Source organism: Melanaphis sacchari, unplaced genomic scaffold (assembly GCF_002803265.2).
Source record: "Melanaphis sacchari strain LSU unplaced genomic scaffold, SCAv2.0 Contig10_pilon_pilon, whole genome shotgun sequence".
Taxonomy (NCBI): Eukaryota; Metazoa; Arthropoda; class Insecta; order Hemiptera; family Aphididae; genus Melanaphis; species Melanaphis sacchari.
The window spans coordinates 78,981-96,482 of NW_020270420.1; the positions used below are offsets into that span (position 1 = coordinate 78,981).

Genomic DNA, 17,502 nt, shown 5'->3' on the forward strand with positions numbered 1-17,502 from the left:
TGGTTTTTTTTTTTTCAGGAATGGCACAGAAACCGTATCAATAATGTTTTCGAAACCTGAAAAACGAGCAAACTGGGAAGAATCTTTTAACGAAGCCAAACAAAAACTCGGTAAATATAATAATAAGTGAAATGCAACAATATCTTCAGATGTATACATACAGTCTTTTTACTAAGAGTCTCATCTCGACGTTTATGTATTTATACGGGCACAAAGCTATAATAATAATATTGGTTAAAATACTTCAAAATAGACTTAATGATATTCGATTCTAAACATTATAATCGATCTATTTAGGTTTTCGATAAAATGTTCGGCGGTTGGTTACATAACGCCACTTCGCAAATATTCCCCATTAAACAATATAGGGATACTTTTGGGTGTATTCAAATTTAACTATGGCGATATAAAACACATTTTCACCGTCTCTGTTGTGTATTTCAGTTCTGTCTACGGACCGGAGACCGAATGCTGATTTCGTCGGTCCGGTGCCCATACGAAAAACCAGGGCTGGCTTGCAGTTTACGTGTGCGGCACCAGCGTTGAACCAAAGAGACGTGTGGGTTTGTAACAGTGATGGATACGTGGGCCAAGTATGCGTGTTGAGCCTTTATCCTGAACCGACGGTCACTTCGTGCAACGGTGTATGCAACGCTCGCATACTGTGTGTCACCTCGATACCAGCTCCACAACGCGTCGAGTAAGTCGTCCATTAGCAGTTTTGTACACTGTCTGTAGTTCAAGTTTTACATACTTTTATGACAGTTTTAATATTATTTTTTCAATATTTTTTTCCATTCTTATCTGTTCAGTCAAATCAACAGTGCCGACAAGGACGACCAGACCAATAACCCAGAGATTAGCATATCGGTCGAAGACTGTGCTGAACAGACTGGGCCGGACATCAAATTGGACAGGTAATAAGCGTTTTGTAATCACAGAAAACCATTAAAGAGTAGCGCTCAAGAGTCATATAAGCAGATCGGCTATGTCAATTTTATATGAAGATGTGATTAAAAAATGGGATTTCTCCAATGGTGTTGCCCAGTTTATACAAAAATAGCTTGTAATGTGCTTCAAAATATTAAAATATCCAAGAATACAATTTAAAAAAAAAATTTTAAATTTATAATCAAACTACAAAAGTACAAAATTAAAATAATATTACATAATATACGTAATTTAATAAAACTTTACCACTTATCAATGGTGATGGTATAATCAATTATTTTACTACGGAGAAGGCTAAAAAATAAATAGGTATTTAAAATATTTAAATGCGTGTATTAATTTTATTTTATAATATAAAATAGTGAAAATTAAGAAATTTAATTTAATAGATAAAAAACAATTTAAAAAAATTTAAAATAAAGCATTATTTTTTGTGGGAAAAACTGATGCACAACGATTTAAGTGCATAGTTTTTTTTAACTAGAAAAAAATGAAATGTCCTTATGCCGACACGGGTCGCAAGTTGTGAGTACTGCTACAGCAATGCCGGTATACTCATTTTTTTTTCTCGCAGCTCATCTAGTGAAGAAGATGATGACAAGGATGCTGGTCATGATCGCGTGCCTGACAGAATGTACCCCACAGAACCTATTGACTTCGAAGGTGAGCCAACCATGTGGTTAGGTACAGAGGACGGATGCATACACGTGTACAATTCAATGGATAACATTCGCATAAAACGGAATAAAGTGAAAATTCAACACGGGTCTGCGGTGCATTGTATCATGTAAGTGCAAGGCAAAGATAGAGAAGATCAATACTATTAATTTTTTAACGCATAATATTATTTAATATCATAATCGTATATCACATACATAAACATTATAGTTTTCGGTAAATTATTATAGGTTTATTATAGTTTTCTTATCATATTTCTAATATATGAAAAGCGATGTTGCTTTAAAAGTGTGATAAATAGGTAAAATTAAAGTAAATTTTATACTGCTAAAATATAAGTATCATCATCATTAATATATTGATACGATATTATACAATTTAAAATGGAAAATTTTAATTTAATTATTTCTGTTTAATAGTTATCTCAACAATCGCGTTTACGTTTCATTAGCAAATGGCGATATTTGCATCTATTATCCAGATACGAGTAAGTACAACAATACATCAATAATTGAATGTCAACGTTGATAAAAAAAAAAATAAATACAATCTTACAATCTTATACACCTTTCAGATGGTAATTGGAATACATCGGATCCGGTGACCATAAACGCTGGGTCGGCTGCTATCCCGGTTTCCAAAATGTTGCCCGTTGGTGATAAGCTCTGGTGTTCATGTCACAACACTGTTAAGATATTCGACACGGTCTCATTACAATTTCAAGTGAGCAAATAATATGACAAAGTATACTCGAAAAAATACAATTGTTAAATGATTTGTAATACAACTGTGTTAGACTTAGATCTGCATCTGGTTGAAAACATATAATATATATATATATATATATATATATATATCAAATTTCATTTTTATTCTAATGTTTTAATAATATTTTAATACTTGTACAAAAAAAAAAAGTTTAAATTCGATCAAAAACTGTAGAAAATTCACAACAATTGAATATTTATTATTAAAAATAAGTCTATAATATAATAAATGTGCTAAATTATGAAATATAAAATATCAATAAGCTAAGTATAATTTTTTTTTTAAAACTGCTCATGTAAAGATATAAAAATTAATTTAGCTATGTTTTAAATTCAAAACTTTTGAAGATAATTTAAATACTAGTATTTTGATTCAACAATTTACTATATTATTTTCAATAATAATTTTTATTATGGTCAATATTATTATTTGACTAGTTTTTATAATTTATTTTCTGTATGAATATGTTCTTATTATTCTATATTTTAGCATTAGGTATCCAATACATTTTAACAGATACAATCAACATTCAATGACAATGCTAGCAAACCCTCTACATTTTCCATTTAAATATTAGCCTTTAGTAAAATAATCTTGTATAATATCACTTGAAGAGAGTGTACTCATTATTGATACATTTTGAAACAGTAATAACGCTATCATATATGTGCATGCGTATAGACAACCTATTTACTGAATAGATGTGTCCACCTTACCGCAATTATACGCATAAGGGGAAAATACTTTCATTTCTAAACATTACACATTGTCGGAATATAGTTTAAGTGTGTTTTGATGAATACATACACATTTTGTTCATCGTAATTCACCAGCCGTCACTGACATTGGTTGATATCGCTTCCTTAGTATAAAATGTGACCATGCGCATATTTTTGAGCGTAACCACTGACTCGATCTACAATTTCTTAGACCCCAGCCTTTCCACTCGTCAGTATCCGACCTATTAACTATACCTATATTGCGCACGATTATTAAATACACATTATATACAATATAGTGTATGTGCCGTGTGTGTTTACAGTAATGTTTTATGGAAACGGTTACTTACCCGTTTATCGTTTTCAGCATTCTTTCGTGATCGGCGGTGACTCGAATCGATCCATCACCAACATGGTCGTGTCAGGAATGGGCGTGTGGTTGTCTCTGCAGAACTCGGCCGTGCTTCGGCTAGTCCACTCGGTCACGTACGAAATTCTGGCTGAAGTGAACACAGCGCCGGCCGTCACTAAAATGCTGTCGAGTAAGTACCTATATAGTATATTGTGTGTCAAACCGTTTCCCGAAAGCGTGAGGTCGTGTGGATACATAGTTCATGACCGTCTTATGGCGACATAATAATATTATATTATGTAGGTTGACAACGAACGTCGATAGTAGTCGTCTAAAAAGTATTTCTTGTTTTCTTTTTTTTTAATCGTTTGTTCTTTGCAGGCTGCGACGACATCATAAGGCAACACAAAGCGGCATGTCTTCGAGTGACATCGCTGTTGGCGGTCAAAGACCTATTGTGGATCGGTACCAGCGCGGGCGTCGTCTTGACCATGTCTATACCGGCCGTGGTCGCAAACACTAGCAAACTCGTCACACTTCCTGTTCCTATTGGTTAGTAAACAGTTTTAACTTCTCTTACATATTTTTTACCTAGGTTTATGTATAAAACATTAATAAACATGTATCAATGGTACCTCCAAGAGTTGTGTGTGTGTGGGAGCCGGGAGATAGAGAATAGAGTGAAAAGTTCTTAGAAACTCGTAAGAAATGGTCGACATCAAAAAGTACTTACTAGTGGCTAATTTTGTAATAATAAGGCTAAAGTGGTTGTATAAATAAAACATATTAAATATATATATAAGGACTAAGGAGCTATATTTTAAATTTATAACTATTAAAAATGTTTGAAATACTTTTTTATGCAATTCAAGTATTATTATTTAGATAAATTTTTAAAAGACTACCAGTAAATTAAATTATAATTTATTCTGTACTTATATGCTCTTTAAATTTTCCCACAGGTGTACCACACGGTCACACGGGCCACGTCCGGTTTTTGACTCTGGTTGGTCATTTGCCACAGAACTTTTCCAAACAGAGACGGCAGTCGTTGAATCAGAGAAAGATGAGTTCATCCGGCAAACTATTACTGATATCGGGTGGCGACGGATACGAGGATTTCCGATCGACAGCCTCGTCGGAAGTGGCCGGTCGCGAGGACTCCACAAACCATCTTTTGCTGTGGCACGTGTGATGGGACCCAGAACCGGTGCATGAAACACAGCCCTCAAATACATTTTAATCTCCGGTTTAAAGATCGACCGTGGACCACCACCTCTGCAGATTGATATTATAGATCATTAGTTGATAATACGTTTCTTCGATATCGCAAAATAACGAGTGTGCATGTGCACAGATATAAGTACTGCACTACTGCATGCAATCGCAGTGGCACCGAGTATATTATTCGTATCATTGCACTTAAACCTTTTTAACTATATTGGATTGGTTGATGGATCATTACAGCCAATAAATCAGAACGGAATCGTTATTTTGTTTTAGTTTAAAATGTTTAAATCCGTTTCTATATAGCATACCGGACCAGTGGGTCAGATTTTTGTAGATTTATCGTTGGCGTCACTATAACACGATCTGTTCAGTGTAGTATTTACCAGTGTGAACCTTCAATCAATAATTGTAATATTACTATTATTAGTTATTAGTAAAGATAAATACTGTAACTAGTATACATGTCTATTCTAAACCATTCATGTGAACCTTGCAAAGTCTATGCTTTTGTAATTATATATAAGAACATCATAATATTTGCACCAATGGCTTAGATGTCATCGTAGGCTTAGAAAAATATGGCATTGTACGTATTATACAGTACTTAATACAATATTTTACTGTGTTGAATCTCCCAACTCCCTATTAAGATTTTTAATAAATATTATTACTATGATTTTATCAATATCTATAATATATTATATCTTATTTACGTCATGCAATTATGATGCATTTTTCACGTTTTTTCATGATTTATAATTTATTTTTAATTATTTTGAATATTATGATTTTGTTATTTATAAATTCTCATTATTATTGCCATTTATTTTCACTATCGTTTTTCGTAATCTTTATATTATTACTATTATTGTTGTATACTATTGTCGTATGCTTAAATTTGTGTTAAAGAAAAATAAAATATTTATATCAATAAGTTATTATAATTTTACTAATTTCATAAATATTGTAAAAATAAGTTATACTTCTTTATTAGCGATAAATACATATATCAAATGTAAGTTTCGGTTTAAATTAAGTTATAGCAAATTTTTGTCGAGTGAGAATTATATGTATTTACTTTAGGAATATCAGGTACAGTATTCCTAATTTTTTAACTTAAAACTATGTACTAATACCCATTTACTTAATGTTTATATTTTAACTAAAATATAGATACATAATTTATTTTTATTTTGTTTATTAAACATATTTTATTGTTTTGTATGTCAAGTAGAGTTAAATCTTATGATTACGACTTATAAGTTATTATGTAATTATTTGTTACCAAATTGTTATTAAGTACTTAATTAATATTACAAAAATTTAATATAATCAAACATTTTGAATTAAATGTTAAAATTTACAGTAACTATCTATCTACTCCCCTAATTGTCTAAATATTAAATATATTGTTGTTAAAATTTGTTTTCGAAAAATTATATAAAAAAAAAATTACTTAAAATATGTGAGCTTTAAAAAAATTTAAACAGGATAATATTTAATGGATATATTGACGTATTAAAGTTTTATATTTGAAAGTAACATTGAATCATAACACTTGGAAAATTATTCTGAGTAAAGCTTGATTGTAATACTTATTCTAACATATATTTTTTTTAACTATGGTTTATTTGAGTTTTCTTCGTGGTTAGTTGAAATCGTTAGAAAAATTGTAAAAATTTCTCAACAATAAGTACATTCTAAACTAAATATCCTTTACTATTACGAGCATTATAGTGCTATATGAAACTTGTTAGTAGTCTTTCTCTACCTAGTAAAATAAAATAGCTTACAGAAAAAAATATTGATACTAATTAATAAAACATTCATAGATAAAATTAGTATTTTTTTTCATTTTACTAGTATAAAACGTTCAATGACAACCGAAGTACTAATCGAAAAACATGCTTAATGGTACTCATAAAATCAAATCAAAATAAAATCATGTAATATTATATTATCAATTGTTTTAAACGTAAATTTACTATAAAACGTATACAACTTCATTGAAACGTATATTAGTTTATCTTGACCAGTACGGCAGTACCACTTGAAAAGATTAGATTAGGTATGTCAAAAATTAGTATTCAAATTCTAACTAACGAGTACATCTCCCGGTCAACCACACGTCATACACATTAAAACGTTACATTTTAGTAATTTTCACAACCATATTTTATCTATTCACAAGTGTCGTAAGTTATTCGATGTATAATATTTCACGAATAAAATATATTGTATATTTCATTAGTAAAAATAAAGTTTCTACATGAATCAGTTTGGTATAGATATTATTACTGTGTTTTTAAGCGAAGCTAACAGTACAACTTGAATAATTGTTTATTAATATACAAGTACCTACTGAATTATTCGATTTTAATAATATTATTGTTTTTCACGAATCTGAAGCACAAAAAGTATCTACGAATATTTGTTAAATAATTTTAGTAAATTAACTATAGCGCTTCTCTTACATTTTAGAATGTCACCTTCAGATCATTAAATAAGGCAAATAGACTTGTGCGTATATTATATTTGAATTATATAAATTAGAATTAAATTTGTTACGTATTTGTTAGTAATTAACATAATTATTATGAGATAATGAAATAAAATACTATGTTTAAAGTACACAGTCTGTTCAAATTAGCACAATACACATAAGTGATGATAATAACGTATATGATGTGATCATTTACACGAGTAATGTGAATATAAACCATACGTTATTAACTCTAGGCCCAAGGATCAACTGTAATGTAAAAAAAAAAAAAAAATGGAAAAAATGGAAAAATGGAAAAAGCAAAAGAGTTATGATGCCTTATTTCTTAACAACGCCAAGATCTTTTCTATTTACTCATAAGTGATACTAAGTTTCAACTTTATGCTGGTCCACTGTTGGAGAAGTAATAACCAAATGGTACCATTTTTTATTTATTATCAATATTTTTTTTTTTGATTCAATTTTCAATTTTAATTTCTACTCACCAGAGGATTGAGTATTATCCGTATTCAATTTTACATTTCACTGGTCAATAGTCAAAATACCAACAGAAATGACTATTGTATACACATTTTTAATGTTAAATTTTGCACTATTATTTTATTTGTTAATATTGTTAGCTTTATTTTTAGTTCATATGTATATTGTAACGTACACTATATTGTAATTTGATAAAAACCATCATTTTTGTTGTATATATACTAAACTATTTACCTATTCTTGTTAAAAATTCGGACTAATCGTAACTATGATATTATTACTTGTATAACTAAATGAATGTGAATTCAGAGTCTATTTTTAAGAAAATTTATTTATATCGCTACTTAACTATTACTTACAAGTAATTTTTTTTTTTAGTAAAACAGTTGGTTGAAAGTTGAACTAATTGTTGTCAAAAACACCGCACATAATATACAATAATAATTATTATATTATATCATAAATATTATTATTGCTTAAATATGTTAATAATACCCGAAACAATATACCGACGTCCTGTAGACCAAAGTTAATAGATTAGTGTCATTAGTAGTATACAAATAGTTTAGAATAATTTTAAATATTTTGAAAATTGCAGTCTGTTTAAAATATTATAATCAAAATAACAATAAAACTCTTTAAGTTTAATATGGCTAATATTTTTCAAATTACAAGAAAATCGTGCAAGAGAAATTGTTATTTTATATTTAAATATTCAAATTCGTCATAATATTTTAACTTCAAACACTCATAACCACGTGCACCTATTCGTCCAAAATCTGGATACATCTTTAAATTCGATAATTATATTTATCCAATATCAATCAAATATCATTAAGATAAAATGTACCAATTAAAATATACATATTATAATACAAACAATAATAAAAAAAAAAAAAAAAACTAATACTTTAATAATAATAATTTTTGACGTTAATGTCGATAATTTGTTTTTCTAATAGTCTCTAAAATATTTGCTAATAATATTATCACTGCAACTTCATTCCATAAATGTATACTGCTAATTGTAATTGCGCTCATAAAGTTTATTAAAAAGTATATACCTAATTATGTATGTGGTATGTCTCTCGTTAAATTATTCAGAGATAAGTGATTATTTGGTTAAAGAATCACACGATTTTTTTTATAAAATTAATTTTATCTATTGAAATCCGACCATCTGTTATATACGATACGTATCAAACTTTTTGTCGATGTTGATGGTTTACAGTTTCACGAGTTTGATTATAGAGCTATTGCAGGTAGGTATTAAACTGGTTTTCTAGAAGATAGGTAATTTATATCCACCCACCCATCATTCAACGATTCCGGTAGTTTTTGGATTTTTTTTTGATTTTTACTATAAATGTCAAATGGATAATATCTATGAAGCTACACCTAAATGTTGAAACGTAATTTTATTAATTACTATGATTATTTTATGTAAAACTGATTTTCTAAATAATAATATAATCTATTCGTTGCGGCTTTCATTTTTTGTTATAGATTCATATTGGACTTTGTCATTTGTGTTAATATGTCTATAATCTATAAAATGTTTATTGAAGAACCCCGTGCAATTGATATTTATAATATGCTAATATGCTCGAAAGTATAACTTACGTATTATCATGTGTAGTGTTACTATATGCAAACATAACTGTGAATTGAGATCCGTTTAGTTCAAGAAGTTCATAAATATTGCTTTGGTCTCAACTAAAAGTACCAAGACTACATTTTTATTAATTATACAATATACTAATAACGATATGTTGATAAACTAAAATTATTATAGTTTACATGAAATAATGATGACGTATTTAATAAATATATAAAACAGTACAATAAATAAAAGAACATATATTTTATAATAAAAATAAAAAATATATTGAACCATGGTTATTACTTATTAGCATAATTAAATTCGAAACATTAATATGATGTAATTATATAATAACAATAACAATAATGATAATAGTAATAATATTCATAGTATATAATATGTGTAATAATATAATGATATTATATTATACATTAAAATATTCGAACATATACAAATTTAATACCGATGATAATTTGAAAATAATTGTTTGGTGACTAAGTAGCCATTGATGCATAATAAATAATTAATTGAAAAAATGTATATTTTTATTGTTTTTGATTTGATAAGATTAAACGTAAATGTAAAAACTGTTTTATATGGTCTTTAACTATATACCCATTACCCATATACCCCTTCCTAGTGCTTTTTAAAATTGTTTAACTAAAAAGATAGGTAAGTGGGAAACGCTCTGCGCTATACATTAGGTGTCAAGTGTGAATTCAACGCTATCATTAAGAATTATGTTTTATGATATATTAAAGTAATTTATTTTACTTTTGATAATACGGTAAATTAATATAATTTTCACCGAAAATATTGCATTTATTATATTATTAGTATTTAATCATTATTTAATAATTTATATTTATACCATATTCTAACAGTTTAACTACCTCAAAATTTAATAACATGTTTCTGTTTAAATCGTAAAACAGCAAAAATATATTTCATAGTATAAATAGATTATATCTTGAAATAAATAAAAAAATTCATCGCGCATAGTAAAATTCATAACAATACAAGTAAGTATAAGTAATTTCGACTAAATTTATATTTTAAGCTCAAATATAAAATTTGTTAAAAAATAATTGTCTTGATATATATTTTAGGTTTTATGGTTTTAGTATGAACTTACATTACTTGTAATCTATGTATAGATTGAAAAACTTATTAAGAACCTTGAATTATATTTTTAAATATAAAAAATTTTTTTTATGAATTTATTACAATAAAATAATTTATTAATTTTTGTAGTTTTAGTTGAATTAAACGCTTCTAAGAATACTGTGAATATAGATTTTTGATATTTTTTATTGAAAAATTAGCAATTAATATTAAGTTTTGTATTAAATTTTCAAATAGTTTTATTCAGAAAATAATTTTAATCGACATTTTTAAGAAAAAAAAAATTCTCGTGCCTATAAATAACTCAAAAATAGTCAAAATATGTTGAAAATATTATCGTAAATACAAAACGATAATATAAACATTTAGTAAAAAGTATTGTGAATTTTGAAGTTTAACCTCTTTAAAGTACAATTTGTCAAAGTAATTTGATACAAAAAACTACTCTCATTTTTTAAAACTGAAGCATTTTATCAAAGACTTATCCACAAAAAAAAAATCAATACTCGTTCCAGTAAAATCAATACAATCATCGTTCTGCTCAGAATCTAAAATGTGTAACTGTATACTCAAATTTTCGACTATGGATTTTAAGAAAGCACTTCGCTTCGTGTAGAGTTGACTCTACAAACGTGTTAGATTAGATAATATTTTTATTTTAATTAAATCTAATATTAATATTCTAATTTATCAATTATTATCAAGTTAAACTGCCGAATTTTGTGTATGACTTCATGATTCATGTTTCATTAGATTAGTTGGCACATATTTTAATCATTTTTAACATTGCATCATTTGCATACAATGTGTTAATATATCTACGTGGTTACGTATATACCAACTTTAATTTATTTGAGAAATACGCATTTATGGTTTTATTTTGAATCAAGAAATTAGGTTAGTTATATCAAAGTAAAAATATTCTAATTATTGAACGTGAAGCATGCTATAATAATTTATTATACTAAGCATGAATTTCCTTAAGTTATAAGCTTCAAAAATAAGTACATATTATACTTATATTATACATATACTGTATCATATAGATATCTACAGTTTTTTTTTGTAAATGCATTTTAAATCTATATAGATATTAAGGTTATAATATTTCCAAGAAAAAATCTTGAAACATTTTGGAAAGTGGGCTGAGACTTCAAATTACCGTCCATGATAATAAACGAGCTTGATAAATTAGAAAACAAGTAGCTGTTAGTTTTACACATACATATTACTACTTAGTACACTACACTGAAGTGACAAGTTGAACTGTAAAATATTTCCGTACTTATTTTGGATATTTTTTCTGATTCGATACCTAACTTAAAATTATTGAAATAAGGAATGTGTCATTTGCCACTGAGTGCACGTGAAATCTCCACCATCAATACCTTATTTTGATTGCAGGACACTTTGTACATCACAATAATTCATGCTATGTAATAGACATATAAAAGTATTTAAAAATTATTCTGATTATTGATGTTATATTATGCCATTACAATATATTATTAAAATAATATGATTTATAACTTATAGCTCAACGGTGTATAAAGGTTTGTAGTAAATTTATCCGTACAAGTCACATTTGAACACTTCCAACAAATATTTAATTTATTTATTCTTAAAATGGCATATCCTTACCTATATTAAAACATTTTGGATTTAATTTAGTTGTTTGGTTTTGGTTTATAATGTATTTTAGAGTGTTTATAGGTTTGTTCTTACTTCTCCTGTGGCATCAAACTCATGTCTCATACTGATTTCGATCTAAAGTTTTGAGCAATTTATTTTTATCTTATCTTGTAAAATATATTTTTTGGTTTATTTATACTGTATAAAGTGTCTGCGATCGATTTTTACCAATTTATTTTCATCATAAAAAATTTGAGTAAGTTACTACTCATTGTGTTTATTGTGTATAAAAACGATTCGTGTGAAGGCGATCTGACAGCTATATAATTTAGAACTAAGTTTATTTTATGATACATTTAAATTAAAATATTATAGTAATTATTTATGTTTCTATAATGGTAATATAATAAATTAAATACATTTTTGCCGAAAACATTAAATATACTATATTATTAATATTTAATTATCATAATTTATAATAGTATATATTCAAGTCATATATTTAGTTAATGACTTTTGAGTAAATACCGAATTACTGTCGAACTATTTAACAATATATAATACTGTGTATTATGTATACGATAACTATTGTGTGAAGTATACATTGATAGTCAAAGGGTATGTAATGTTCCTGTAATGCGGGTAAAATAAAATCAATTTTTGAATGGGACATTCTTACTTAAATATAAAGTAATTACCTAGGTAAAAAATAAAAATTTGTAGATTGTGAACAAACAAATATATACTACTACAATGGGCTAGAGTATAAAATTAGTTTAAATTTTTTGAAAATGTTTATAGTTTTATAAAATACAATAATAATACAGCAAAAATCGATATTCTTCATTTAAATATCTAATATATCTAATTTTACACTCATTTGAAACTATACAAAATAATTTACAAATTATTATAGATATTTGCTAAACTTTTATATTTATTTCCACTAATAAGAAATAATGAAGAACCTTGTACCTATAATATTTTCTAGTTTTTTGATCGAACAAAATAAGAAAAAACATATCAAAAATTTCAAATTTCTGAAAACAATACACAAGAGAAAGACATGCTATTTTGAAAATTATACTTAATCACTTAAAAAAATACAATATTAATATTATTGTTAAAAATTTAAAATATTAATAATATTGTTAAGTGTTTAGCAAAACAGAAAATTGATCTTTTTAAAATTTATTTTGAGTAAAAATTTCTATTTTTCCTGATTATTTTAAAAAGCATTGGGTATTTGTAATAGTAACTTTACAAAATTATCAACTAGTTCACTTTATTTTATAAATCAAAGCATAAATAATCACTTGTAACCTACCAAAAATTCTTTAAAACAAAGTTTTTTTTTGTGGTGCCATGGTGTCACTACAATATGCCATTACGAAAGTTCAACTTAAAGATAACTGATACATGATGAAAATGACGTAATACAATTTGTAACTACCCTAAAATAGTTTGTAATTCATCCAAAAGCACTTTAAACAAAGTCGCATTAACTATTATAAATGAGTTTTCAAGTGTACTACAGTTAAAATACGAGTAAGCACTGGTGTAATAAAAGTAGCTTATCGGTCAATATCCTAAACAAATCATGTTATCCGTAGTATAATTTATTCATTAGTTAATCAATTATCGGTCATTCCGAAATTAAAAGTTATTTTAACGTTACCTACTAGTATGTGCAGTATCAAACCACGTGTTATAGATTAAATCAAATATATACTAAATTTCAATATTATATATTCGTTGTGTAAATTTCATCGCCATAATACCTAATTAATTCATAAATTAGATAAAAGTAAAAAAATTAGACAAATCGTATCAATACGACGTGTTTTTATTCAATTAGGTCTCAATTGTATGGAGTCATAGGGGAATAATTATTATTATTATATACTCACGCGCCATATTTAAAATTATGATAGCATGGAATTTGTCAAAATCTATTGTCAACGATGTGATAAAAAAAAAAAAAAAAAATAGAAAAATAGAAAAATCGCAACGTTTTGATAACTAGCCAAATACCTACAATAAAACATATGATATTATATTAAAATTAAAATAGTAAAACGTGTGTTGTAGCGTTTAGAGTATAAAACATAATTGCAGGGTAATACTGTAGATGTTGTGGTATTGATGGTGGTGGTACTAGTAATAGTATACGAAGTTATTTAACTGTAGTGTGCTTGTACTTTGGTCTATGGAGTGGTCGTCTGATAGTGTATAGTACGCATCGATGAAGAATAAAAAAAAGAACAATATTGTCTTGTGAAAAAAAAAAAATGTAAATGACGCCGGCGTGATTCGATTTCATTTCTGGTATAGTTGAAAACGATTTTATTTTGAAAAATCGTGTTGCAGTAGTCTTTTAATGTCGTATCTATAATTTCGCGATACGATAACTCGGCGCAGACAGCGATGCGTGCACGTCAGCATGTGCCAAAACTGCTGTAATCGCATCGAAGACTATTTACGACAATGAAACGCGTTCGCCTGAGTGCATTGTCACCGACCGTTTAAGTACGGATGATTATTCGGTGGATGCGGGGAAAAGGGAAGAGGGTACTTCGAAAACTGCACTTGGATCGCTAACAGCCGGGCAGCAGACGTCTATTTTTAAACGGACGCGCCACTGCGTCAGGTACGATTGTCTCACCGGAAGACGATAGAATTAAAAAACGAATTCTACAATATTGCACATTAAATACTCCATACCTATATGTATTATCGTGCTATATTTGTTACGTAATTTTAATAATTATGTTTCAACAGTATTTGAATAGGTGCCTATTCTATATTTCCTGTAAATTTGCGAAAAATCAAAGAATATTATTTTACGTCAATCGTTTTATAGCAGCATGTACGAGACGCGAATCATAGTTAATTATAATAATAAAACTCACCAAGAGATTAGTAACCTCGTAAATTATTTCATTGAAAGCTTCGCCATCTGAAAAATTTTTCCATATTCATTTCTTAACTATTAATTAGGAATGCCATATGGCCACCATTGGTTCCTTCTGCGCTCGTGTCTCTCAAATCGTCATTTTATAATAGATTTATAGATGTAATTTAATTAATATACTATACTAATTAAGTCCAGATTGTAGTTAAATAAATAATTTGTATACCTATAATATTATAATAAAGTTAAATCTATAAAATATCTATTATGAGATAGTGTGTAGGTCTTTACTCTCCAGTCTCCACTCACGTTAAATCGAGCTCTAGACTGTGATTGTTGATTTTCTGTAAATTAGTGCACAATTCCTGTGGATGACTGGACGTAGGTATTGCATGAAAAAAAAAAGCATTTAGTGTTGTTTATATGCGATAAAATAGATGGAAGTATCATAAGTAAAAGCATTTTCTTATGTTAAACAGTAAAACAAAACAAACCATACCAATAATATTCATGTTTTCGTATGTTAATTATTATTGCTGAATTCCTTGAATACATACAACCGCTGCTGTCTTAAGTTCATCTTAATGCCCCAGCGTTTCAAAAATATCCCATGAATTTTTATTGGTTTGAATTACTTTACCAATCGCACTATTGTTGGAATGATGAAACTAATTTAAATAAAGGTCACATCGTTTTTAGTGCAGTTAATACAATTATTGTATCTTTAAAACTTTCAAAAAATATGTAAGATTTAGAATATGATATATTCTATGATTTTATGTTGTATTATAACTTATTAAAACTTCAGTATTAATAATAAAAAAATACAACAACAGAGTTGTTATTTTATGTATCTTTCAAAATATAATTTTCTTATTTTCATTTAAAATTGTATTGAGTCTATTCAATTACGATATACATTTGCAGAATATCGATAAAATGAAATTACACCAACGTTTTCGAGGTCATTCAAAACTGTAACCATTAAACGATAAGATATTTTCTTCAGAGATGATAAAAATAGTTAACCGAGTGATTGATAACAAAGTTCACCACAAAACGTTTAACTTTTTAAAACCAAATGGTACAACTTTTCAAACTTTAAAAGGTTTATAAAACTTTTACTACCCACTAATTGGTTTAGTTCTTTTTTGACATAAGTAGTTGAGTGTGTTTTATACAACTAAAGAACTAAACGCGTAACTTTACTGTTGTCTCACTATACGTATAAATTACACATTTACACTTATCTCCAGCAGCATTAATCATTCGAGTACATTTATTTCATACTACTTGATGATTTATGAAAACAATAGTTCTCGTATGCTAGCAATTTTGAATTATTTATCTATTATCGTATCTAAAGTTTAAATTTCTACATAGAAATTATCGAAATAGTTTAAAAGCTAATTTGTCTGGCATTAAAATAGAATTAACGTCTTAATTTATACTAAATTCTGGTTAATTTTTGCTCCTGCTCAAATCTTTGAAAGAGCAACTTACAAAGTTGATACGAATTTTGAATTTTGACGTGAATTAGGGTTTAAATATAATTATAAACGAGTAAATAATAATAAATTTATAATAAAAAATATATTTAAAATGAATAACTTAAAAAAAATGAAGCTCATTGTAATATAATATCTTATTTTACTTACCACTAACCATTATCAGATATATACGCATGGTCATTTCAAATATGACAAACCCATTTTTTTTTTTTATTCACGTTACGAGATGAAGATCTATAATTATTTTTATGTATTATAATAGTTTATCTTTATTTTTAACATCTGGTTTTTTTAATTTTTCAGTAAAGCTAAGTTATTTTAGTAATTAACATCGTCAGTATATAATATACATATTGTCACTTATGGCCTATAGACATTATCATAGCATGCCATTGCTTAACCATGATTATTACTAAAAATGTGAGATTTTTTTTTTTTGATTAATTCTATATTAACTTGCAAATTTAATATAATTTGGTATCTTTTAAAGTTTATTGGTTTAAATTATTATATCTAAAGATCATTATCAATCGAAATTGGAAATAACAACAATATTGAGCTTGTATTGAAGTTAATATACGATATCACGATATCGTATTTTAAAATATAACCAAGAAACATGATGTGCGTGTATTGTATAGCGTATACCTACCTACACATGACTAAATTAAAAACTTTTTAACGCGCCAGTATATATTTTTATTACACTGCTCGTTCAGAACTAGAATGAAGTGTGGAAATGGAAAAAAAAACCATAAATATTATAAAACGACAGAAAATTGCACTAATTATCTAATTTTAAGACAGTTCTAAATTTAATAGTCCCAGAGACGTAACGACGCAGAGTGAGAACGGACGAGGGGACAGCGAACAACTGTCTGCTTGCGCCGTCACCTCTGTAAATATTATAAGTATAGATTTTGAATCAAATACAGAAATATAATAAAATATAATATGTATAAGTTTCGTATCTACCGAGTATAACGGAGTTTCTGTATTATCTATTGTACTTCATTATGCAATACTTTTCAGCGCT

General features: G+C 27.3%; 1 protein-coding gene across 1 annotated transcript in view; it reads left to right on the plus strand.

The window, feature by feature from the left end:
* The window catches only part of LOC112603717 (rho guanine nucleotide exchange factor 17), a 62,672-nt gene extending 57,232 nt beyond the window's left edge, over window positions 1–5,440 (plus strand). The window contains exons 12-20 of the mRNA XM_025352430.1: window positions 19–110; window positions 445–700; window positions 813–917; window positions 1,526–1,738; window positions 2,049–2,116; window positions 2,204–2,352; window positions 3,484–3,658; window positions 3,850–4,020; window positions 4,431–5,440. Coding sequence (XP_025208215.1) covers window positions 19–110; window positions 445–700; window positions 813–917; window positions 1,526–1,738; window positions 2,049–2,116; window positions 2,204–2,352; window positions 3,484–3,658; window positions 3,850–4,020; window positions 4,431–4,663 — 1,462 coding nt within the window. The 3' untranslated portion in view covers window positions 4,664–5,440. The remainder of the gene's footprint in view (window positions 1–18; window positions 111–444; window positions 701–812; window positions 918–1,525; window positions 1,739–2,048; window positions 2,117–2,203; window positions 2,353–3,483; window positions 3,659–3,849; window positions 4,021–4,430) is intronic.
* Window positions 5,441–17,502: the final 12,062 nt, after the last annotated feature.